The sequence below is a fragment of the Spermophilus citellus genome (genome assembly GCF_964194105.1).
Source record: "Spermophilus citellus genome assembly, chromosome: 7".
Classification (NCBI taxonomy): Eukaryota; Metazoa; Chordata; class Mammalia; order Rodentia; family Sciuridae; genus Spermophilus; species Spermophilus citellus.
This window is the reverse complement of record NC_138188.1, coordinates 86,582,024-86,606,487: the sequence shown is the minus strand read 5'-3', so window position 1 is coordinate 86,606,487 and position 24,464 is coordinate 86,582,024. Positions and strand designations below refer to the sequence as shown.

At 38.4% G+C, this 24,464-nt stretch overlaps 1 protein-coding gene across 3 annotated transcripts in view; it reads right to left on the bottom strand.

Moving 5' to 3' along the window:
• Positions 1 to 1,538: 1,538 nt before the first annotated feature.
• NFKBIZ (NFKB inhibitor zeta) overlaps positions 1,539 to 24,464 on the bottom strand; it is a 38,961-nt gene continuing 16,035 nt past the window's right edge. For 2 of the 3 annotated variants that reach the window (XM_081301809.1, XM_081301808.1), the window contains 11 exons: positions 10,881 to 11,020; positions 10,335 to 10,365; positions 10,122 to 10,213; positions 9,122 to 9,909; positions 8,207 to 8,312; positions 7,689 to 7,835; positions 7,440 to 7,503; positions 6,801 to 6,970; positions 5,757 to 5,867; positions 5,462 to 5,629; positions 1,539 to 2,864 (listed from right to left, as the gene is read on the bottom strand). In XM_081301809.1, the coding sequence (XP_081157935.1) occupies positions 2,811 to 2,864; positions 5,462 to 5,629; positions 5,757 to 5,867; positions 6,801 to 6,970; positions 7,440 to 7,503; positions 7,689 to 7,835; positions 8,207 to 8,312; positions 9,122 to 9,909; positions 10,122 to 10,213; positions 10,335 to 10,365; positions 10,881 to 11,009 (1,860 nt within the window). In that variant the 5' untranslated portion in view covers positions 11,010 to 11,020 and the 3' untranslated portion in view covers positions 1,539 to 2,810. Of the gene's footprint in view, positions 2,865 to 5,461; positions 5,630 to 5,756; positions 5,868 to 6,800; positions 6,971 to 7,439; positions 7,504 to 7,688; positions 7,836 to 8,206; positions 8,313 to 9,121; positions 9,910 to 10,121; positions 10,214 to 10,334; positions 10,366 to 10,880; positions 11,021 to 13,251; positions 14,351 to 24,464 lie in introns of those variants that run through there. The other variant, XM_081301807.1, reaches the window with a different exon arrangement.

The window sequence follows — 24,464 nt, the reverse complement described above, 5'->3', positions numbered from 1 at the left end:
CAAAATATGACTCTCCCTAAAACCAATGATCCCAACTAAGATTGGCATACATTAATTCACTCACTGAAGCAATATTTTACAAGCTCCTACTTTGTGCTGGACATTATGCTAGGTGAGGTTGCCATAATGAGCACATCAGCTTGGTTTCTTTTAGGCTCATTCTAAAGGCCTATTCCATAAGAGTTTCTATTCACATTCCTGTGGCAGATATCACAGTATCCTCTCCTGCCAAGTCCTTAGGAGGCCTGGGGATCTTTCCCAACATGATACCCATAATATTATCAGTTAGAGGTGGAACACAAGATAAAACTGATTTACTGTCCTAGATCCTAACCAAACTATACTGAAATCAACCGCTGATCCCACAAAACACTATGCCTTGGTTCATGCTATCTTGTTCGACTTGCTTCTCCTTCCTACAAACATTCAAGTCAACCATCCTAAAGATCTAGCACAAATGTTCTGTTGGAATTAAAAACCAGACAGAACATTTGAATCCTCCCCATTCAGTTGTAATTCCTCTTCTGAATCTCTATAATTACTTCTTCCTTTTGTTACACTCCTTAATAGCAACGAAGTCTAGTTGACCTAATAAAGTGCATACCATCTCTCACATAAGCACCTTAAAACTAAGAAATGTCTTAGATCTTGACCTCATATTATCAACCATACATCTGTGAACACACACACAAATTTCCTTGCCAGGCATTGATTCAATTGATTAATTATGAGAGGATTTGGGATTAAGAGAGAACATATAAGTTCACTTGGGAAAAGCTCACCGTAAAGCTATGTTCAGTGGGCATCTATCATTTCTATAGTTCTGGTTATCAGGTTGTATTTGCAAAGCAAATTATTCTTCGGATTTCATTATATGAAAGAAAGTTTATCTAATGTACGGAAATAGTACAAAAGTAGATTCTCAGACTGTAAATTGTGGTTTTTCTAGAGTGTGTGAAAACTTTGATACACATAACATTTGTGGCCATATGCTTATGTACATTTTTCCAGGGAAAGAAGCTATATCCTTCATATTCTCAAGTTACAAGAATTAGATTATATGTGCAGTAATTGTGATGACTGATGCTGACAGGTGTGTTTGTCCTCCCACATGTTGAAATGTCATGTTGGGAAAGGGAAGAACCCCATGTACTACTGCTCCCAGATGTAACCCTCTCACAGTGATACTGGTAATCCCCAAACTGTTTTTCATGTGTCCACTGCTCTCACTGGCTTTTTGGGTTTTTGAACCATATAAGCTTCTGAATAATCACAGTATCTATTAAACTTCCATGATATTTTCAGAACTTAATAAATCTCTACTAATGATGAGGGTTTTGTTGTTGTTGTTGTTGTTGTTAAATCTTACATACCTTTAGAAACATGTTCTCAAAAATTGAAATTAAAATATATTAAGTAATTTAAAGGTATTTATATTAGTCATTAATAGTATTTTTCCTGCCTAAAGAAATATAAATAAGACAGTAGGAAAAGAAAATGCATATCCTTAAGACAAACATTCATGTATTAATGTTTATTTAAAATCATGCAAGCGTTTTTCGTATTTTTTACAGATGTCAAGTGACTATACCTAACTTTTGTCCACAAGACATACTGAGTCAAACAATATGATTAATCCTAATGGTATCTTTTTTAAAAGAATGTAACTACTAAGCTACAAAGACAATAAGTCAATTATTAGACTTATCTTTTTTAAAAATAAGATTTTTTTAATGAGTCAAATTTATCACAAAGAGTTAGGAAACAATTAAAGCCAAATGTGTTCCTCAAGGCATGCCAGAGGTAAGCAAAATGTTAACACAATCAAAATTACTAAAAAATAAAGTTTTCTTCTGAATAATATAAACATCATGGCACATTATCATTATTTGACAATAGAAAAGAGAAAGATATGTTTCTATATTGACTTTTTGTTGTTTCTATAAAGATTAAGAACAAAAATTTCAATAGCTCATGTAAAATTATAAATTCTAGAAGGTGAGCCATAAAGAGCTTCTCTTCAAAAGCATGCAATAATATACAAATAAAGTGTCTCATTTCAATGCATAAGAAGCATATTATCAAATTAAACATGGCTCTTTCCGCCCCACATTTGCTTCATCTACAAAGACTTTAGCTAGGAACAGCACTCCTTTTTAAAAGTAAATACACTTGTTTATTAATTCAATTATTTATTTCTACTTTATTGATTAACATTTCAAATATCCATGTTACTGGTCAAATATGTACAATATTTCTAAAAACAAAAATAACAGTTATATACAGTTTGCAAAGATCAAATCCTAACCATAGATGCCTTCCATCTAGTCCGATGACTAGAGACACACCAACACCAATACCAATGACAGGTAGTGCATCAGACTATACGAAGCCTCAACACTATATCCAGATTTTTTTTTCCCCCCTTTCAAATTCTTTCATTTTTCTTAAAGAAATGTTTAAAATTTACCTGCCTGGAACCAGTAATGGCTACATAAGTGATGCCTTATGCCACAAACCAGTTTTCTTCTACCCAAAAACTGTTAATTGAAGGCAATTTTACCATTCAGATCAAATTCAGATGTCTAGATCCCAGATACCTGGGTATGAAATATGTAAATCTGCCAAGAGAAATTAGACATTTTTCTTCTTTGTGTTAATATAACCCACTATATAATAGTGAACTAAATATGTTTGTTTCATAGAAACAACTTACATTTGCCGATACAGGGCAAATGGTCTATGTACAGATACATTAGGACTGCCTAACTGACAGTGAGTGTTGCTGACCAGTCTCCAGGTCAGTGGAGCTAATATGGTGGTGCTCTCTGCTGAACAGACTTCCCCTTCAGGATACGTCGAATCTGCAAGAGAAATAAATAGGATTTGTGAGGTTTACTGTTGAGGGTCACGTGGTATATTTTATTCAGAGTTTAATTCCTTTCGTATATGCTCTATAGCATTCCTTAAAGAAATTTGCAAAATATTATGCTAAGTAAAGTTAGCCAATCCCTAAAAAACAAATGCCGAATGTCTTCTCTGATATAAGGGGGGTGACTCAAAATGGGATAGGGAGGAAGAGCATGAGAAGATGATTACCACTAAATAGGGAAGACAGGTGGGAGGGAAAAAGAGGGAGAAAGGGAGTTGCATGGAAGATGGAAGGAGACCCTCATCGTTATACAGAATACATGTATGATGTTGTGAGGAGAAAAAAAAATGAAGTGTGTCACATTAGATTGGATAGAGAGAAATGATGGGAGGGGAGGGGAGGAGTAGGGGGGATCGGAAGGGCAGCAGAATAGAATAGACATTATAATTGATGTATGTATATAGGTGACTCTATGACCAGTGTGACTCTGCAATCTGTACAATTTGAAAAATGAGAAATTATACCCTAATGATTCAAATGTATGAATTGCCAAGATCATTGTAATGTCATGTGTAGCTAATAAAAAAAAAGAAGAAATATGCAAAATATCTGTCATGATTAAAGTGACTTAAAGGGCCGGGGTTGTGGCTCAGTGATAGAGCACTTGCCTAGAACCTGTCAAGGTACTGGGTTGGATTCTCAGTACCACATATAAACACATAAAATAAAGGTCCACCAATAAGTTAGAAAGACATTAAAAAAAATAATCTATTAAAGTGACTTAAAAAATGCAACTCCTTTTAAAGCTTATTTAAGAACTCCTATAGTGATCTTTGAGTGCAAGACAAATCAAACATCTCCACTAAAAATTATCTGAAAAATTGGGGCCTGGGGTTGTGGCTCAGTGGTAGTGTGCTTGCCTAGCATGCATGAGGTACTGGGTTTGGTCCTCAGTACCACACAGAAATAAAATAAAGATATTGTGTCCACCTAAAGCTAAAAAATAATGATTAAAAATTTGTTTTAATTATCTGAAAAATAAATTATATGAAGTTGAAAATCTACAGCTAAAATAGAATATTTCCTCACAAATTTAGAATTGTTATTTATGAAAATATTTAATTATGACTGTAATTATGATATATTAAAATATCTCAATTATACTGAAGCCAGCCTCAACAAGTTATAGTACTTAACAATAGCAAAGTATAAACTACCTAATAAAATGCGTGCCATGTCTCCCTTAGCACCCTTCAAGTCAAAACAGCTGTCATGATATCAAAGTGTTCAATAAAGCATCTACACATAATTTTATGGGTCACATAAAAGTCCTCAGGCTCATTCAGAGGCTAGTGATTTGATTTTAGTGATTTGGTCTATTAAACCGATTATCTGTCTTTCAACCCCAACAAATTAGAAGTAACAATTTTAGAAGAATGACAACTGGGGTAGGGGATTTAACTGACAGTCTGACACTAAAAGCAAGGGGAAAGATCTCTCCACTCCCCAACAAACATAATGCAAAAGCAAAAAAGAGAGTAATCTAAGAACATTTTTAAGGAAGCAAATGAGCCTCCACACCTCAATGCTCCCTGGGAGCACTGTTATGTGAGTGCACACCACAATAGTAAAAGGCAGAGCAAATCCTAGGCTTAGCACTCTGATGTGCACTAGTTAATGATTATTCCTGTCCTCAGAACCTCTCTAAATACCAACTTTCACAGCTGAATATACTACAAAGTATTTGTAGATATTAAGTGATATACATAAAATCTGCTACAGACTATAGAGATTCTAACTTACAGAGGGGTTATGATATCATTATGGTCATAATGACAATCAGAAATCAAAAAAAGTTAAATTACATTTCATATATCTTATTTTAATTAATAATGTGATAAACTACCCAACTCACTCTCATTCCCCACAGGAGAAGATTTCCATCAAAAATCTTTGAATTTCTTAAAGGAGTTCTTATTATCTAGAAATCCACTCATGCAATTATTCAATCCCCAGTGATAATATAAACCACACTTGATGAGTAAAGCACAATTTTGTTTATAAAACATTTCTATGTTCTGTTACATTATAGCCTTTCCACTTCTTATTGCAATATCACTTGAATAGAAATAATTGTAACAGCTGGTACTCACTGAACACTTATTATATGCCTGGGACTATCCTGAACACTCTGCAGATGTGAACTCATTTAATCCCACAATATTTGAAGGCTCATAGCTACAAAACTAAGAATCTCTTGCTTTGATAACTATAGGAACCTTAGTACCTCCTCTTTCATCAGCTTCCAAATCTTGAACCATTCTGAACTTATACTAAAACCAAGATTATGTCAGGGGAAAGAAAAAAGGAGACTATCTCACCTGACCTGACCACTTTATGGATAAACCCTCAAATTTCTTACCCTTCCTTTGGAAACAAAATTATTAACTCCAAAGTGCCATACTGACTACTGAGAGACAAGGACACTGCCTACCCAAGGAGTACCACTGGCCTTCACCTGAACAACCTCATCCATCTCCTTTTGTTTCAGACCAAAGTGCCTGAAGGTATTTCCTCTTCCTCCCTCACCTGTTCTCCCACAGGGCCATCAGGAACCAAATGCACTGGCTGTTCATTCTCCAAGTTCCGGGTGCTTGGGTCGGCTCCCTTCCTCATCAACAGGCGGACAGCATCCAACTGTGTCACCCGATACTGTAGGCTGGCAGCAACATGGAGTGCAGTGTTTCCATTATAAGCCTGAAGACAAAGAAATGAAATAACTCACATCAGGAAGGGGGACTTTCATGAAAAGAGCCTGAAAACTTGAAGAAGGTGTGACAAAGGTCACTTCAACTCAGGTGTTACTGAAGGTTTCTAAAAGCACCTTTGTATTCACAAAAGACAGGCAACCAGGCAACTCCAAAAAGAGGCGAATGAGTTCCAGATTTGCTTCTTCGGCTGCCAAATGCAGTGCTGTGCGGCCACTTTTACGGTCCTTGTCAAAGACAAGAGGAGAAAAAAAATGAAAATTCAGATACCAAGGCTTGGAATACACTTCTTATCCTGTCTCTCAAATGTCTGAATTAGCCTCAGAGACTTAACTTTGAATGTTCTCTTATACACAAAGTCTTCCTGAAACCCAAGCTAAATGGAATCTCATTCCTCCTAAATTTCCTAATAATTTATCTACTTAACTCTCATCACCATCTACCCTTGTATCAAGGGTAGCCATAAAATATAGAAACATGATACCTTCTTATCATGTATTATATCAGTAAGCTTTTTACTATATATCATCATTTTTATACTTTGTGGTACCAAGGACAGCTATCATGAACCATCTCTCTTAGCTTTTCTATTAGTGAACCCCCCAAATGCCCAAATGATTTATGATGTAGGCATTCCCCCCCCAAAGCAACTAACACAGTGCTTTAGGACACAGGAAATATTTAGTAAACAAACTTCCAATCTAAAAAGAACAAAATAGTCACAGCTTAAAAAACAAATGCTTGGAAAGGCCAAACAGCTTATTTAACAATAAAATATAAAGGGCTTGTTAAAAAAAAAAAAAAAAAAGTTAAGCCCAATCCTACAACCCCCACCAAAAGCACTATCTTTATTGTCATAATATGCAAATGAAAGCCTAAATGGCAACATCAATTTCAAGCATTTTTTTTCCTTTCAAAGACTAATTTATTTCACAGCTAAATGATCTTTTTGGATAATAATCCACAGAATACAAGCAGATCAAGAAAGCAAATTAAAGGATCCTTTATAATGTAATCTTCTTAACTATGCATACATTGCTACTCACTCAATTAATTTAAAAACAAGAAAAAAGTTGCTTTCACCTGTACTTGGGAATAAGGTCTTTTGCTACAACCACCTTTCTCCCCGACCTTATCTCAAACCTCTTCTGTGAATTTACCTTTGCTTCCACTGCTGCTCCCATTTGAATCAGACACTTGATGGTGTCAACTAGACTCTTATTCTTCAGTAAAAGTTCCTGAACTTCGGGTGAATGAGGCTGTTGATTTCTCTGGAGCTCATGTACCACAGCATTGTGGGCCAGGACAGCACAATGGAGGGGAGTCAGGCCTAGGAGAAAAGGACAGTAAAGCAGTGGTCAAGCATCTTGTCAATTCTTTGATTGCTCTGCAATTACAAAGCTTGAGGATGACCTCTCAGATTGCCTATCAAGGGGCTTCACAAAAACTAGTAATGAAATCTGAATAGACGCCTTAGTGCTAATTTTACCTAAAGAACATTTTAGTTTTAATTACCTTCCTTCCTTCTTAGTATGATACTTAATAACGCTTAGAACTTAAGGGCCCTACTTTCCACATGGTTCTTCCCCCTTTCATCCCTACCCACACTGTGGATTGAACCCAAGTGTGCTATAACTGAGCTACATCCCAGCCTTTATATTTTAGGGTCTCACTAAGTTGCTGAGGCTGGTCTTGAACATTTGAAACTCCTGCCTCAGCCTTAGCTGGGATTACATGTGTGTGCCACCACACCCAGCCCTCCATATGGTTCTTAATCCAATAAGGTTTCAGTTGCTTACCATCATAGTTAGTTGCCTCAAGATCCACAAACTGATTGCTCCTCACTGCTCCCTTCTGGATTGCCTACAAAATTTTAAAACAGACATCATTAGCAAAAGATGAGAACACAAACACTTATCTACTAGAATTCCTAAGAAAAGAATAAATCAACTCAAAACAGATTATTGAAACAAGCAACCTACTTGCAACTTCTAATATCTAAGCCTTATCTCTTTGGCCCTGTGATGGTGGAAGTCACTGTCTCTTACCTGAAGCACCTGGGAGTGGCCCTTCTCAGCACAGACATGCAGAGGTGTTCTTCCCCAGCAGTCGGTGGTATTCACCTGGGCCCCCAGATTTACCAGATCCTGCACAATGAGATGCTGATTGGCAGCCACTGCCACCTGAAAGGCACTCTGTGGACATTCAGGGGAAAAAAATATATATATTTTAAAGACATAACACTATAACAAAGAATGTGAAACTAAACCGTGGGGAAAACCAAAACCCATACAGAGAAAATAAATCCTATTAACAAACAATCAGACACCTTAAGAAAAACAAGGAAATTAAAATAAGCTTAGGGTGTGGCTTAATTATACTCAATCTTTAGTCAATAACTACAAAGTTGACATTAATAATGTCAAGGTTGATGGTGGCAAAAAGTCAATATTTCAAAGTTAATATTAACTAAAGTCTCTTGATCTTGAGCTTTGACACGATGTACACTTAAGACAGTCATCAATCGCTTCACCATGACCATATCTTTGCCATTTCAGATCCTCACCTGTCCATTGTGCTCCTTAATATCTAGCATGTGAAGCGCATTCATCTTTCTTGCAAGAACATAGGAAAGTGCTCTTCTCCCTTGAGCAACAGCAATATGGAGGAACCTAGGGAATGAGGAAAGAAAAATAGGTGAATTCATCCGATTTCACTAAGTTCATTTAAAAAAAAATCTTTCTCAGCCCTTTTTTTGATATAATAGTGCATTCAAATAAAACATTACAGAGCATAATTGATCTTTTCTGCAAAATGGATGACACATCCAAACTCTAACAGGATAAATTAAGGTAACAGAAATAAGAGAAGACTGCCCAACACCCTGCTGACTGCTTTAAATTATTTTTTAATACTCATAAAAACCCTATGAAGTGGGTATTACTTTTTATACATCAAGAAATAGAGGCAGGGGCTGGGGAGGTAGCTCAGTGGACAGAGTGCTAGCCTCCTATGCACAAAGTTCTGGGTTCAATCCTCAGCACGACATATTAAATAAATGTGCTTAAAATGATTTTTTTTTAAAAGTTCTCGAAGAAGAGTCTTAAAAATATATATAGGTGGGTATTTCAAATAATTTGCCCAAGGTCAAACAGACATCAAGACAGATCAGGATTCAGTCTACAAATCAACTCACCATCTATGCCTAGTCATGATCTGTTTCTGCTCTATAAACATAGTTTCGCTGGCCTTCAAAACCAATTACTCAAAGACACATATATTAGGTAATTATTTTAGCCAAAAAAAAAAAAAAGCATATCCTTCCTTGAAATATTAGCTATTGAATAGCAGTTTCTATCTAAGTTGTCGTTGGTTAACCAACCACCAAGCTATAACCTAGTATATTCTAGAAAAATGCTATGCCCACTAGTCCCAACTAGTGTGGCATACCCAATTAAGCACGAGAGAAAAGGATACTCACGTATCACCATCTGCATCCTTTGAAAGAAATTGATCCTGGGAAATGTTTGCCAATTTATTTTCTTCTTGCTCTACTTGCCACTGAAAAAATGACTTCCCTAACTGTGTGGTGTTCATCTGGTTTCCCATAAGGTTTGGGAATGGCAGGGAAGTGTTTAAAGAGGCAGGGCCTGCATCGAGCGCCCCCAGGGCCTTGCAGGAACTGTTGGGCATCACACTGAAGTTCTGCAGGTGAGCATCACTTGGTTGCTGCACACTGTGGGGAGTCTGTAGGGGAACAGCAATATTCTCAGATTCCCCATGACCACTTAGAAGGGATACAAAACTTCGGTTTGAGCAGAACTGTGGTTCTTGGCCATCAAAGAGGTTTGATTCATAGTTGGGTGACTGCGAAGTTCTGGAATAAGGACTATATTCCAGAGTTGGGTTGTGGGTATAATGCTGTTGCTGCTGCTGTTGCTGCTGCTCTACATTCTGGTTCTGTGGAGAATACTGGTACAGGGAAGCCTGGTCCATCACTTGTGGGGAGCCACTGACTTGGAATGGTTGATATTTCTGAGGTGGAGAGAAGACCTGCCCTCCATGGAAGTCCTGACACTGCTCTTGGGGAGAGCTCTGAGGTACCACAGGGCTCATCCAGCTAACTTGGACTGTGTTCAGGGAAACTGGGCTGCATTCATTTTTAATGTTTATAATGTTCTGAAGCAGATCAGCACTGCTGTCTGGTTTGGATTCATTGTGATGAACATCTTCCATGCTCTCACCAGGTGTTGGTGTTTGAGGTGGTGTCTGAAAAGAGAGAAAATTCAATTTGCACACTCACTTCCTTCAAAAAAATTTCCAGAGGCTAGGGGTATAGTTCAACAGTACAGAATCTGGGGTTCAGTCCCCAACACACACACACACACACACACACACACACACACACAAATTTTAAATAATAAAATTATTCCAGGAAGGATATTCAAAGGGTATTCAGAGGGAAAAAATGAGATACTTACCAAAAACAGAGCTGACTTTTTGCAGGCTGGTCCATCAGACAGAAAATCAGGTCCTTTCCTTTTCCCACTATATGATACTGTGTTCTTCAATTCTATACCCCCCAAAAAAAGGGATATGGAACCTGTGATCATTCTACTTTACAAATTTTACCCATTATCACCATTATTTAACTCTACAGTCCCAATAACATTATAAATAGAAATTACTCTTACCTGTGAATTGTTCAATGTTCACACTCTGTGTCTATAAGGAAAAAAATTCCAATTTAGTATATATAAAATGGTTTCCTGCTTAATACACATCAATAAAGACTTATCTCTACCACTCTTTATAGCACACCATAAATCTCTGATATGGCTATTCTATCAATATTTATTTTCTATCTCAATTTCATTCTATTTTTCAACTTCTCCATTTACACTTTCATCTTAGTTCAACTCAGGTCAAGATGAATTTAGTAAGACTCTTTGATTTTTTCCTTTCTATCAAATGTTCCACTTCAATTGAACCCTATTTATTTCCTTGTTCCTAGCTTGCTTTCACTTTCATTCACTAAATTTCTCCTGTACACCCTAGGTGCCTGGCACTGGATTAAATGATAGAAATACAGCAGTCAACAAGACAAATATAGTCTGTCCTGTGAACTTGGTCATTTATGAAAAACTTCAAGCGACTTACTGAACCTAGTTTAGTAAAAAGTAATAATCCTAACAGACTAATCTCCTTCAACCCCACTCAGAATGAAAACTAGATGCCACCTTAAAATCATCCACAGCTTGGCCAGAAGTCTTCTGTTTATGACTTCGGATGTGTAGCAGGAGCTCCTTCACCGAGTTCTTCACACGAACACCTTGAAAGGGTCCTCTCTGCTGCCTGCCAACCCCCATATGGGGCTCAACTGTTTAAAGAAAGCAAAACATGTCCCAATTAAACCTCGTCACAGACACAAATCCTAATAATCCCTAAAGTATAGCTACCTGCCTTATGTATAAAGTTCCCAAGAAACAGATTAAAAACCTTTCCAACTCTCTCTGGTCAATGGCCTTGTGTGTCAGTACCCTGCTCTTCTCAAGGGTTCTAGGTTGCTTAATAGTGCTCTGTACTAGGCACCCTAAGCAATGAAAGCTCAGTCAAAAAATGTCCAGGATCCCTGGAGCCAGCAGTGATAAACCCAAGTTAAGTCTGTCTCTAGAATAATTTTTAATTATTCTTGACTTTGGTAAAAAATACTTAGGGGAACAGAGAATAAATGGTGCATTTTTAGCTTTTCAAACCAAAGGCTTTATGTTCACATAGAAATATAAAAGTCTATTAATTTCCCCTCATCTAAGAAGACACAAAACAAATAAGTACAAAACAACTTCCTCCGAAGATCCCAGTGTACAAAAGCCTAACAATTAATAATGCTTATATTGATTTCTTATGATTTCCCTCAATCCAACTGTACTAAGGAAGCTGCTTAAATTTACTAAGTTTAAACACATTTTTCACATACATACTCAGGATTTCCTTTCATTAAGTGTTTTCAGAATTGCTTACATAGGCCTTATAAGTAAAAAGAAAATATGCTTGTTTCACATTAAAACTTCAGAACACACTTTAAAATTTACTCTAGAAGTATAGTATTCTACTTCTGGCCACTACTAAATCATAGCCTCTTAGGAAATGTGATGAAGACAAACCATTCAAAAAGTCAGGAAATGAATAACTGGGTCACCCTGTGAAGAGTGGGTAAAATTAAGAAGATGAGACAAGAAACAATGTAAAATTTGAATATATATATATATATATATATATATATATATATATATATATCATACTAAATACATGAGGTAAACAGCTCAAGGATGAGGCAAATTAAATAATCACTTGGGCTTCATTTAAGTTTAGAGATTTCAACAAATACCAGAATTGCCCTAATCTAACATAACATTCCTCTGTAATGACAGCAGTTAGCAACTGAACGTCACAGGGAGAAAAATGCACTTTCAGGAATCCCCCTAGGCTGTGCGGGAAACCAAGAATTAGGAAAATAAAGTTTCAGCCAGAGGAAGGCCAAAGGTCCTAACGACCTCAGAAAAGGTCTTTAATACACAAATACACAATTTTCAGATGGGCTACTCTCTTAACATACTGTGGCTTAAATCACTATTTAAATAATTTTAGATGAAAAATAACCTTTTAAAACAAAAAAGAAAAGAGGGATGGCTAACAGTAGAAAGCACTGAAAAGAGATGTTCTTTTAAAATCATGCCAATAAGACTTCAACATTTAAGATTATCTAGGTGTTAAATTTTTACTCACAGCGTATCCTGTTTTTCCCCAAATTATGCAACTCGGTTCATTAAGAAAGAAAACGAATTTACAACCGAAGAAAGGAAACAGTCTGCCTTTCTTTGCTAGATAGAGCTTATCCATTTTAAAGCACACACAAAAAAAACAAGACCACAAAATTCTGGGCAGGCTTCCGAAACTCCCCAACACCACAAACTAAAGGCATAACTTGTGTTGTTTTTCAGATCACCTTCTCCTTACATCTTGATTGAGAGGTTTCTGTTCTTTGATGGTCAAGTCCTTTTACTTAAAATTTCCACGCTTAGGAAGAAATAAGTCATGACTTTCAACAATTCACAAAGCCTTATCCTCTGCCGCACTTGTTTACTAAAATTGCCACAAGAAAATTACACCTACATCAGACTCCCAAACCTCGACTTAGTATATTTTTACTCCATAGGGTATGGGGGGTGGGGGGTGCCGAGAGTGAGAGAAGGAGGGAGTGCGCATGAGAGATCTTAATCTAATATCTTTCATTCTGAAGTCAGCGCTTTACTCGGGGTGCTTTACTCGGGGTGCTTCAAACTCCGAGGCCAGGTAGACCGCGGCCGGACTTCGCAGAAGGTCAAAGGAGCTATTGAGAAGTACGGCGCCTGGCTCAGGGCAAGGCATCCAGCAGTCGCCTAATAAATGATGAATAATGTGCTTAAGTCCTGCTGCTAAGATAGGCGCAGGGGGGCACCTCACGTCTAGCCAGGACCCTTCCCATCGGGGCAGTGCTGCCCACCCCTCCCAGGCCTGTGGACTCCAAGCAACCTGGGCGCAGCGGCCGCACCCCGCGGGGAAGGCTGGTACCTTGTAGGCGCTCGGCGCGGGCGCCGCCTCTCGGCCGGGACTCCACGGCCCCGCAGGAGGACACCGAGGATGCGGAGGAGAAGTCGGAGGAGTCGGAGCCGGGCGAGGCGGGCGCCGAGGGCCCCGACGATGAGCAGCCGGCGTCGCAGGCGCCCGGAGCGGCGGCGGGTGGCGACGCGCCGTAGAAGTAGGCCAGGTTGAGCGGGCTGGTCATGAGGCCGCAGTCGCCTGCCGAGTCCAGCAGCCCCTCTCCACCGCGGCTGTCGTCCAGCAGCTTGTCCACGATCATGCTCCTGGGCTCGGCGCTCTGAGCCCCCGACACCTGCGCCACTGGCTCGCTGCGCACGGCTGCCTGCGGCCGCGGTGTGGCTGACCAGGGACCTACCGGCGGCGGGCGGCGAGGGCACGGGCGCGCCGCGGGCTGCCGGGCTATTTAACCGGCCGCCGCGCCCAGCCTTGCCATAGGCGGCGCCGGGGCCTCCTCCCGACCCCTCCTCCGGATGCGCAGTTTCCAGTAAAATGTACAGGATGAGGCAATATGCCCTCCGCCCTCGCCCCGCCCGCCCGGCTCCGCCCAGACCGACCGGTTGTTGTGCAGCCCTTCACCTGGAAATCTCGGCGGAGCGCGGCCTCCGGCCTCCCGCACCCAGACCCTCGCCCCCCATCCAGAGCCAGCCCTGCCCTCGGCACGCCGCACTCTTGGCTGGGCCTAATGCTCAGGAAGACGGCGTGCGGCGCAGGGGACTGAGGCCTGCAGGGGGAGGCCGTGGTGGGGATTGGTCGGCATGATTCTGGGAGAGGTCCTGGAAGTTGCGAGCCCCTTGCCACCTTTCTGCCCACCGGGGCGCGCTGGCACAAAGAGGTTCTCCACTGCTAGAGTTAAGTGGAGCCTGAGAATACTTTCCCTTCTCAAAATTTAGGAGTTTGCCAGCGTTCTTTAAAGCAAGGGCCCACATTCAATCTTTCTGTCCTCAAGTTATCTGGGCTACAACTTCTTCTTCTTCTTTTTTTTTTTAATTAGTTGCAGTCCCAGAACAAAAAGCAATGCCCACTGTTTTGTAGCTCTCAATACAATAAAGCCATCTTAGCTAAATTATATACATACATGTGCCTATGTAAATATGTGATTTTTTTAAACGTCTGTATAGCTTTACATTGTGTTTGATAAACTCAGGAATTTGAACCTTTTCTATCTTGAATACTTTTTCCCAATGGGTTTATTACGACTATGTATCGAAGTTCAATTTGAAGGGGGGAAAACATGCTACTTGTCAGAAGAAAAAGATGCATGATTAAGTCTATCTTTCAAGTACATTATAACTTGTAGGTATGATAAGGTAAGTATACACGTACTATATGAAAAGAAACCGATTATGATTAAATATCACAAGGGATACAAAGTTCAGTGAGCAGCCTAAAAAGAGAGGCGACTTGTCTGGTAAGAGAGAAGGGAGGTCACAAGGAAAGTTTGTAAAAGCAGTGACATTGCACAGGCCTTAACGGATGGGTGGGATTTCAGCCATAGGGTTTGTAGGAAGAAGGACATCAAGAGCAAAAGAATTAAGGAATGGAGTCAGCTAGGACTTTACAGTCACATATAGGACGGTCAAAGGGAAGATGTTGACAAATGTAAAAAATAACTTGTTGCCTTTGGGTGGAGCATATCCAGGGACCTACTGAGACACAGAATCAATTTACAGGACTAAAGACTGCAGGCCCAGTGGCCATGAAAAAGGATTGCAATAGACCAGGAGAAAACTGACCTGACCCTAGGCCAGAAACAGTGAGTGGCAAAGAAGAAACCAAATGAAAGCACAGTAGGGCCATATTGCTAGGGCAGAATAAATAGGTCTGACATAGTTGGTAGTGAAGAGCAATGAAAGAGTTCCAATCTCTTGGTGGCTTGAGGCCAGGAACAGGTGAATAGGGATGTAAAGTTCAGATCAAAGGGAAATCAGCAGAAGCACAATGTTTGGGTTCTAGGAAGGGGGGAATGACACAATAAACTTGGATTGTAACTTAACATTAATAGGTATCAGACCCTGGAGGGGATCATTACAAAGTAAATATTTCCTTATTTCTCACAAATGTGGCATTACCTGTAACTTGTTACTGCCTCTGCCTCCACCCAATTTTTGGTAGTAAATCAGAAACAACTCTCTTAGTGTTTCTGTGGAAAATACAAGGTTGTAGTAATTGCAGTTCCTCAGAAACAAAATCACTTAAAAATGCTCCAGATGAGATGTTAGTATGATGGTTAATTTTATGTGTCAACTTGACTCAGTTAAGGATGCTCAGACTGCTAGTAAAACATTATTTTTCTGTGTGTCTATGAGGGTGTTTGTTAGTATTGAATCAACAGACTAAAGAAGAAAACCTTACCAACATAGGCAGGTATCATTAATCTATTAAAGGCCAGAATAAAACAAAAAGGTACAATCTCTTATTGAGCTCAGTTATCTATTTTCTGGTCTCAGACATTAGCACTCCTGATTCTTTGGCCTTGAGACTCCAACGGAGGATTATGTCATCAGTTCCCCTGTTACTCAGGCCTTTGGGCTTGTATCAGAACTACACCACAGGCTTTTCTGGTTCAGTTTGCAAATAGCAGATGATGAGACTTCCTGGCCTCCATAATAGTGTTAGTTAATCTTTCATCTCTTTGTATCTACATGTATGCCCTATGGGTTCTGTTTCTTTGGAAAACCTAAATACATTGGACTTTGTCAATAAAATCTGTTTGGATTTTTTCCCACTTTAATACACGTATAATAAAGAACTTAAATGCCCATTCGGATAAATTCTACTTGGTATATAAAAAGTCATTGGGGAACTGGGGTTGTGGCTCAAGTGGTAGAGTGTTTGCCTAGCACGCGTGAGGCATTGGGTTTGATCCTCAGCACCACATAAAAATAAAATAAAGATATTGTGTTCATCGAAAATGAAAAAATAAATATATATATTTTTAAATTCAATGGGCGGTCCATCACACCTCTAATTACAGCTACTCAGGAGGCTAAGGCAGGAGGACGGCAAGTCTGAGGCCAGCCTAAGCAGTTTAGCAAATCTCTGTCTCAAAATAAAAAGGGCTGGGATGTGGCTCAGTGCTTGCCTAGCATTTTCAAGATCATGGGTTTGATCGCCATTATGAAGAAGAAGAAAACAAAATTCTAACTGAGGTAGAATAGAAGAAATAAGGATATGCAGAAAGGAGAAAAGCAGGGAAGGAAAAAGGGGTTGTAACTTTACATCTAAAAACTCCATGTAGGCCCTTAACTTCACTACTACCACCCCAGGCCTGTCCCCGCCACCCCAGGCCTGAATTCTTAAAAGGTCCACTACATCTTAGAGAGCTGTCTTTGTTAGTTTATAGAATGTTATTTTTAGACTGATTTAAAGAACCCTAGATAAAGACTGGTTATTGTTTGGATATGCCATGTTCCCCCAGATCTCCTGTGCTAATGCAGAAGGTGAATGATTGGATTGCGAGAGTTGTACCTAATCAGTCCATCCTACTTTGAATGGACTTACTGGGTGGTAACTATAGTCAGGTCGATGTGTCTGGTGGAGGTGGGTCACTGGGGGTGTGCCCTGGAAGGGTACATCTTCCCTAAGGCCCCTTCCCCTCTTTCTTTCTTTCTCTCTGCTTCCTGGCTATCATGAGTTGACCAACCTTCTTTGGCCTCACCCTTCCACCATGATGTTCTGCCTCACCTCGGGCCCAGGGCAATGGAGTTGGCCCAGCATGGACTGAACCTCTGAAGCTATGAGCCAAAATTAACTCTCCTTCCTTTAAATTGTCCCTGTCAGATATTTTGGTCACAGTGGTGTCCATGTGCTATTAACTAGGTAATGTCAGCCTGAAGATTCTAAAAAAGATCCAGACCACTGTTACCCACTCTGTGCTCCAAGATCAATCAAAAGAATTGAGTTCATTAAGCTGACATCACCCCTCTTATATGTTTCTCATGATCACCATTTAAGAAGTTTCCTGTAAAAGAAGACGCCTGAGACCCCAAAAGTGTGTCTCACTCTTCAGTACCAGCATTCTCTCCCTTTGAGCACATATCTCACTCTATTATTTGCTTTCTTGAATAAATCTTTACTTGAACCTCTTTTCACACATCCTGAAATTCCTTTCTGGGGTAACTGCCAGGGCTGATCTGAAGTCCCCTTTTTGCTTCTGAAGACCTCCTCAGGCCCCATCTAGTGACAAGAATCATGGTCTCTGGAGAACTTAATATAGTCAATAAACGACTAATGTTTAACAATAAACAAATTTTCCATGAAATACCAAAGCAGTAGTACTGTTTGAGAAGACCACAACCCCCAATTCTCAGAAACTCTCCCCGACATGGTCAGGAATGGGTTTTGTTGACATTGCTGTAAGAAGAAAATTTAGATATATTTTGCTTCATTTAAATGTTGAAGTATAAACTTCATTTAGTCTATTAGGTTTAATGATATAACACCCCCATTGTTCTAATCCATTACGGTTGAACATTCACTCTGGGGAAGAAAGCCACCATGTTATAAGAACACCGTCTGGAAAAGTCTACTTAGGGCAATGGCAGCACCAACTTGCCAGTCATTTCAGTGGCTACTCTGAAAGCAGATCCTGGAACTACGCACAGCCTTCAGATGATTCAGTCAATAATATTGTTTGTAATTTCATGAGAAACCTTGAGCCAGAACTCTAGTGCCACTTCCAGATTCCTGTGCACAAAAACTATTTACAAAAAATAAATAAATAAATAAATAAGACTTTGTCCAAAGTCATCATAGGTGAGGAGAGATTAAAATTCTTATTTCTCTGATGCTGGAGTCTGATCTTTTGCTTTAAAAAGGGAGATTAGACAACTTACTTTCTCAAGGCTCAGATGTACTGTCTATACCTAAAGACACTTAAAAAAACATATAAATGCCATATCGGAGAGTTTTGTCACTCATAAAAAGAACCGATCTTTTCCCAAGTGACTGGAAGAAACTATTAAATTAGAAATTAAAATTGGCAATGCTATCTTTCCCCTGGCTTTAGAACTGTTAATAATTTACCTTATTATGTTTTATGCAATAAAACATCTTGAATAGTTTTATGGTCCCAGTTATGTTGTAACCCCACTTCGAGACGCTAAAAAAGGAATTGAGTGTGTGTGGTATGGTGTGTGTGTGTGTGCGTGTGTGTGTTTGTTGCTGGGTATTGAACCCAGGGCATTTTGCATACTAGGCAAGCACTCTATCACTGAGCTACACCCCCTAGTTGATAACTATAATTAACTGTAAATGTAACAAACTTTTGAAAAGCCAAGAACTATTTAGAAGAGTTCTTCACACTTGGAATGAAAAAGCCAGTATATTAAAGGGTGAGTTATTGTACTACGTTGGCTGAGGAGACGAACATAAGAGGTGAGAAACCAATAAAGACTGGTAGTTTATTTTTCTGGAAGCCTTGTACATGAAAAGTCGGCAAGAGTAATCATCGCACTGTCAACTTCCAAAGGTACAGTTACTCACTGAATTAAAGATTTAACTGCAAACTGATCTTGCCTGCCAAATTACACTTATGCCTTAGAAAGGACAAATCTACAGAACTGTTCAGACTTGCTATGTTGGTTACATTCATCTGATATTAGCACCAGCTAATTATCCAGTCTTTTATATGAATACTTGACAACAAACACACCATATACTGAAATGTTCAAAGTGTACAATAACTTTTCTGAATCTCATCATTTATCCTGGAACAAGTACATTGACAGTTGCAATGACGGTACAAAAGCAATGATCAGTAAAGCTGCTTGTGCCTCAGAGCAAATCAAGGCAGGCAGCAAAGTGAACCAATAATCACTGTATTATTCACTACCACTCACTTGCAAAATTATTTTTCAAAACCATTTTTACTTTAACAAAGTCCTAGATGAAACTATGATTATTAATTTTATTAAATTTTGACTCTTAGACTGGGGTTGTAGCTAAGTAGTACTGTACTTGCTAAGTATGTGTAAGGCCCTGGGCTCCAGCATCACCAAAGGAAAACAAAAAAGAAAAAGAAACCAATAAATCTTGACCCTTGAAAGTACATCTTTTTACTATTCTATGTGTCAAAATGGAAAATGGCATAGAAGTTTGTACTGCGTACTGAAGTATAATGATTATCTCCTAGAAAGTGCTTGTCTGTTAGGTTGAACAACATGACTTATCCATTTGTTCTAATCAAACACTGAACTATGAGCTGAGCTAATCACTGTTTGCCATGGCACACCAATTTTACTTGACTGACAGGATATTCAAACTTTGGTATTTGTCAATTTTTTTTTTGAATGAACAAAGTAAGCCTGTTATCTTAAGGAAAATAGCTAACACAAATATTTGTTGCCAATGATAAAATTCAAGTTTTCAAGTGAATATTATGAATAAAATGAATTTTGGGAAACTTCTATCAGATATCCTGAGCTTGACAGCTGCCCAATACTAAAGACTTTTTTGATGAGACCAGTGGTGATATTACTCACAAATGTGATTTTTTTTATATTATATAATATCATTTGGAAATTTATATAAATCAATTAACTAATATTTTCTAAATGAACAATGCAACACATTATGAAATCACACAGGGCAAAATGTCCATTCAAAGGGCAAGAGGGACAAGGGATTTAAATGGGTCAGTGTACAAAAAGCTTTTTGGTATGGTTTCAGATCCCACATTGTATCCATCTTTTAAATAACTATCACGTAGTAGCTATCTCCCACCCTTATCAGAAGTTTCATTTTCTGCAGTTACTAGCACTAAACCATGGTCTGGAAATATTACATGAAAAATTCCAGACATAAACAAAATTCATGAGTTTTAAATTGTGCACCATTCTGCGTAATGTGATGAAATCTTGATCTGCCCCTTCTGTCCCATTCTGGACATGAATCATGTCTGTGTCTAGAGTCTCCTTACTTTACCCACTATCCTCTCTTAGTCACTTAGTAGCCATGTGGGTTATCACATCAATGGTATCACAATGCCTGTGTTCAAGTAATGTTTACCTAACAGCCTATAACACAACGCCTCTGCCATTCACTACTTCATCTCATCGTGCAGGCTGTGCACTGTCTCACCTCATCACAAAAAGAAGGGTGCGTACAGGTCAGTAAGATAATTTGAGAGACAGACAATATTCACATAACTTATATGACAGTATATTGTTGTCATTGTTCTATTTTATTGTTGTTTGTCTCTTCCTGTTCCTAATTATAAATTAAACTTTATTGTGGGTATGTATAGGGAAAAAAAACACAATGTAATAGGGTTCAGTACTATTTGCAGTTTCAGACATCCACTGGGGGTCTTTTAATATATCCCCCACAGATAAAGGGAGACTACAGTAGTTGGGATCTGAAATATTCCAAGGCTCATGTGCTGAAAGTTAGGTCCCCACTACAACAATGTTCATTGTATCATGAGAGCACTAACCTCAGCAATGGATTAGTCTGTTAAAGGATTCATAGCTGGATAGACTAATGGAAACTGTAGGAGGTAAGACCTTGTTGTAGGATGTGGGTTCTTGGGGGTATGCCCTTGGGAACTTTACCTCTTATCCCAAGCCCCTTTCCTTCCTTCTGTGCATGCGCTGCACTCCCACCCCCTTTCTCTCTCTCCTTCCCAAGCAGGAGGTATGCAGCAACTTTGCTCTGCCACACACTAATGCCATAATGTTCTGACTCACCATAGCCCAAAAACAACAGTCAAGTGACTGTGGACTAAAACCCCTTAATTATGGACCCAAACAAATCTTTTCTCATTTAAGTTGATTTTCTCAGATATTTTGTTATAGTGATGGAAGGCCATCTAACAAATGTTAAAGACCATCCAAATTATCTGAAAAGCTATTAAAAATTAATTTTTTATTTTAAAATTTTATTTTAAAGCTATTAAAAATATTATTTTTTTTCTTTTTTCCAACTACCTATCTGAATAAGGCAACATTATTTTCATGTTCTTCACCAAAAACAGCACACTGCAACAAGTTCAATGCAGAAATAGACATGAGAATCCCTCTTCTGTAAAAACAGACATTAAGAGATTTGCAAAAATGTAAAATAATAGTTTTTTTCACTAAACATTTTCTTCTAGTTTAAGAAATATAGTTATTTAAATGGTAAGCAAAGATTTAAATAATTTTTAATGACAGAATGTAGAAAAAGTTATATTGTCCAACTAAATAGTTCCAGATTGGACTATTAGTTGTTGAATACCTGGTTCTGGAAACTTCGTTTCTACCCTATCTCTATTTCCACTGTTCAAGACAGAAGAAAAGGTTAAATTGAACTCATTGCCTCATTAATATAGAAATAGGATATTGTATGTTTAAATCTTCATATCTTCATTATACAGTTGCTTAATAAACATGTTTATTAGACTGATTTACACATTGATTTATGTTTTTCAAAACATTCATATTCATAATCTCTTATCCCTTTCACTTTAAACACAGATAACACATATTTGTCAAAATAGATGAAAGATAATCAGATAATTTTATTGCTTATATAAAAGCATGAATACTTTATATGCCACATCTTTTTAAGAAGAATTTTAATTGTAGAATTTTTATTTTTTATATAGTAATCTTTATCTAGAAGGACTTTGAATTCAGAATTTAAAATTTAAAATTTTTGGTTTAGGGGAGTTTTTTGTTGTTGTTGTTGTCTTTGACATTGGTCTATAAATTATTCTGAATTTCTATCAAAAGGATAGTAGGTCCGATATAAAAAGTCCAATTATAAAAATGTTTAAGAGAAGAGAAATCGAAATTGGCCTGGATCATGTGCAAAACAGATATCATCACTAATGAAACAATAAAAAGTATAGACCCACAATATAATATATACTTTGGAAAACTTATACTGAATGCTATGTTAGATAACTTGTACACACACTATCTCTAGTGTTAAGTAATAACTGGGAGAATGGTCAAAGATTGAAGTAAAATACACAGTTATGAAATCTTACCAACTACAACCCCTGAGAAGCAGATAAAATAAAACAAATATGCATAGCTACAAATGAGAAAATGTTATGATACAAAGATGATTTAACACTGAAAATAATGGATGAAGAAATCTGTACTCTAATATTAAACAAACTATGCAAAATTAATACACAGTTAATGACAATTATTCATTTGAACAAATGCCTCTCTTCCCATAAAATTGTTTTTGCTTAAATTTTCAGGATACTTTAGGCCAGCAATTGGCAACTACCACCTGCAGGCCAAATCCAGCCTGTTGGACAACCTATTACCTAAAAATGGTTTTTGCATTTTCTAATGGTTGTATTTTAAGTGTTTATAAAAGTGGTGAAGTGAGTCAAAATGGTTAAATAAGTGCCTACATAATATCTTCCATCTTGTCTCTTGGGTCACAAAACCTAAAACAAAAATCTTGTCTACTTGGCCCACAACAGAAAAAAATCTGCCAACCCTATTTCAAGCAAAAGTGCTCAAAGGCTCTATGGTGTCATTACTTTGAAGCCTACAAACCCAACTCTAACAATTACCAACTGTATGACCTTGGGCAAGTCCCTTAACTTCTGAGCCTCATTTTACTTCTATAAATTGAGATGCTAGCTTCTAAATCAAATTGCTAAAATTACATGAAGTAATGTGCAATGTATGTAATGTATTTGACACATCCTAGAAACTTAACATTAATTCCATAAATTATTATAACCACTGTGTATCTGTTGCTGTGGGAAGCAGAAAGGATAGATCACAAACTAAAGCCTGGACAAAAACCTCTTGTTATAACTTATGTCTGCATAGCATTTCTCCCCCAGAGTACTTTTACATTGTGCAATCAAACTGGTTAGGAAGGAGTCCTGTGTATTTTTCATTCATAATTGTTAAATTTACAAATCAGACAACCATTATAATGAACAATTTTAAAGATGCACTAAGCTGGCAATGAAGTTTAGCCAACAGGTTCTCCCCGTAACATCCTTCCACTTTTCTCTATTTCCAACAATCATATTCAAAATTTCATCACTTAATTTTTTTCTGGATTTTACCAGCTTGTCCTTTTGCCTAGAAAGTAACGTTTTCCTGTCAGCCTACTCATCCTATACAGGATAAAAGTTCCACAAAACTCCAAACAAACATGATCTGGGAGACCAAAAAGCAATTCTATGGTAAAGAGTGAAGGACAGAAACAAAGAAAGTCATCTTTCAGCATTATGTGTTCAAACCTCTCAGAATCCTTGATAAATCTCTCTCTCAACCCTTTTCTTTCCAGTGTGACCAACAGGAATGACATGCTCCCATCAGAAAGTACTGTCCAGCCACTGTGATCTTCAAAATGCTCTGCAGCTCTTGAAAACACTTCTTCAGCGACTTTCATATTTCTTTAAGGAGGACTTCCCCACATGTTGGAGAACCACTGCTCTAAATCTAAATGACCCAATCATTCTAGGGTCATTCACACCACTCAGACTACTAGAAGACAGAAGTCATTTGTACTAGGTCTTACCTACATGAAACACATGTAGAGTCAGATTTAAATTTACAAATTTACAAATGCCTATCCTATCTTGCTAGGAGCCACAAGCAAATAATATGATGCATGGCACTTTTGGTTGTAAGGTGACGCCAGCTAGCCATTGAGATGATATGATTATGTTAAGATTTACATTCATATGGAAATTGGACTCCTGCTGTTCACCTTGGCCTGCTAGGACTCATGTTACGGGACTCCTGGAGAGTTCCCATTGGTTGGGGAAGGATAGTAGGAGGGAATTCCGGGGGAGGTCCGGGGCCCCGGTTCCGGTAGACGCGCGCGTGGGTGGACCGGTTTTAGCTTGCCGGCGCGTACGGAGTATTGGCGGCTTTTTCAAAAATAAAGTTTTGTTCCTGCTTGAGTGGCTCGTGATTCTGTGCCCAGCCAGACTGAGGCAATTGGTGGCCCAGACGGGGAACGCCTGAAACTTAGAGGTGAGTAAAATTGCTCGCCCCTGAGGGAAGGCGACAGAATGGGTGACCATTTCAAAAAACAATGTGTTCTTGTTTTGATTTATTTTGTTTTTATTTCAAGCTCCCTAGCCCTAGAATTTTCTCAGGCAAACTGGGAAAAATGGTTGGCTCAAGGTTTGAAGTTATTCGGCCCTGAGAAAGAGAAAATTGATACAACCATTCTCTGCTCCGTTTTTGTTTCATTCTGCTTCGGCT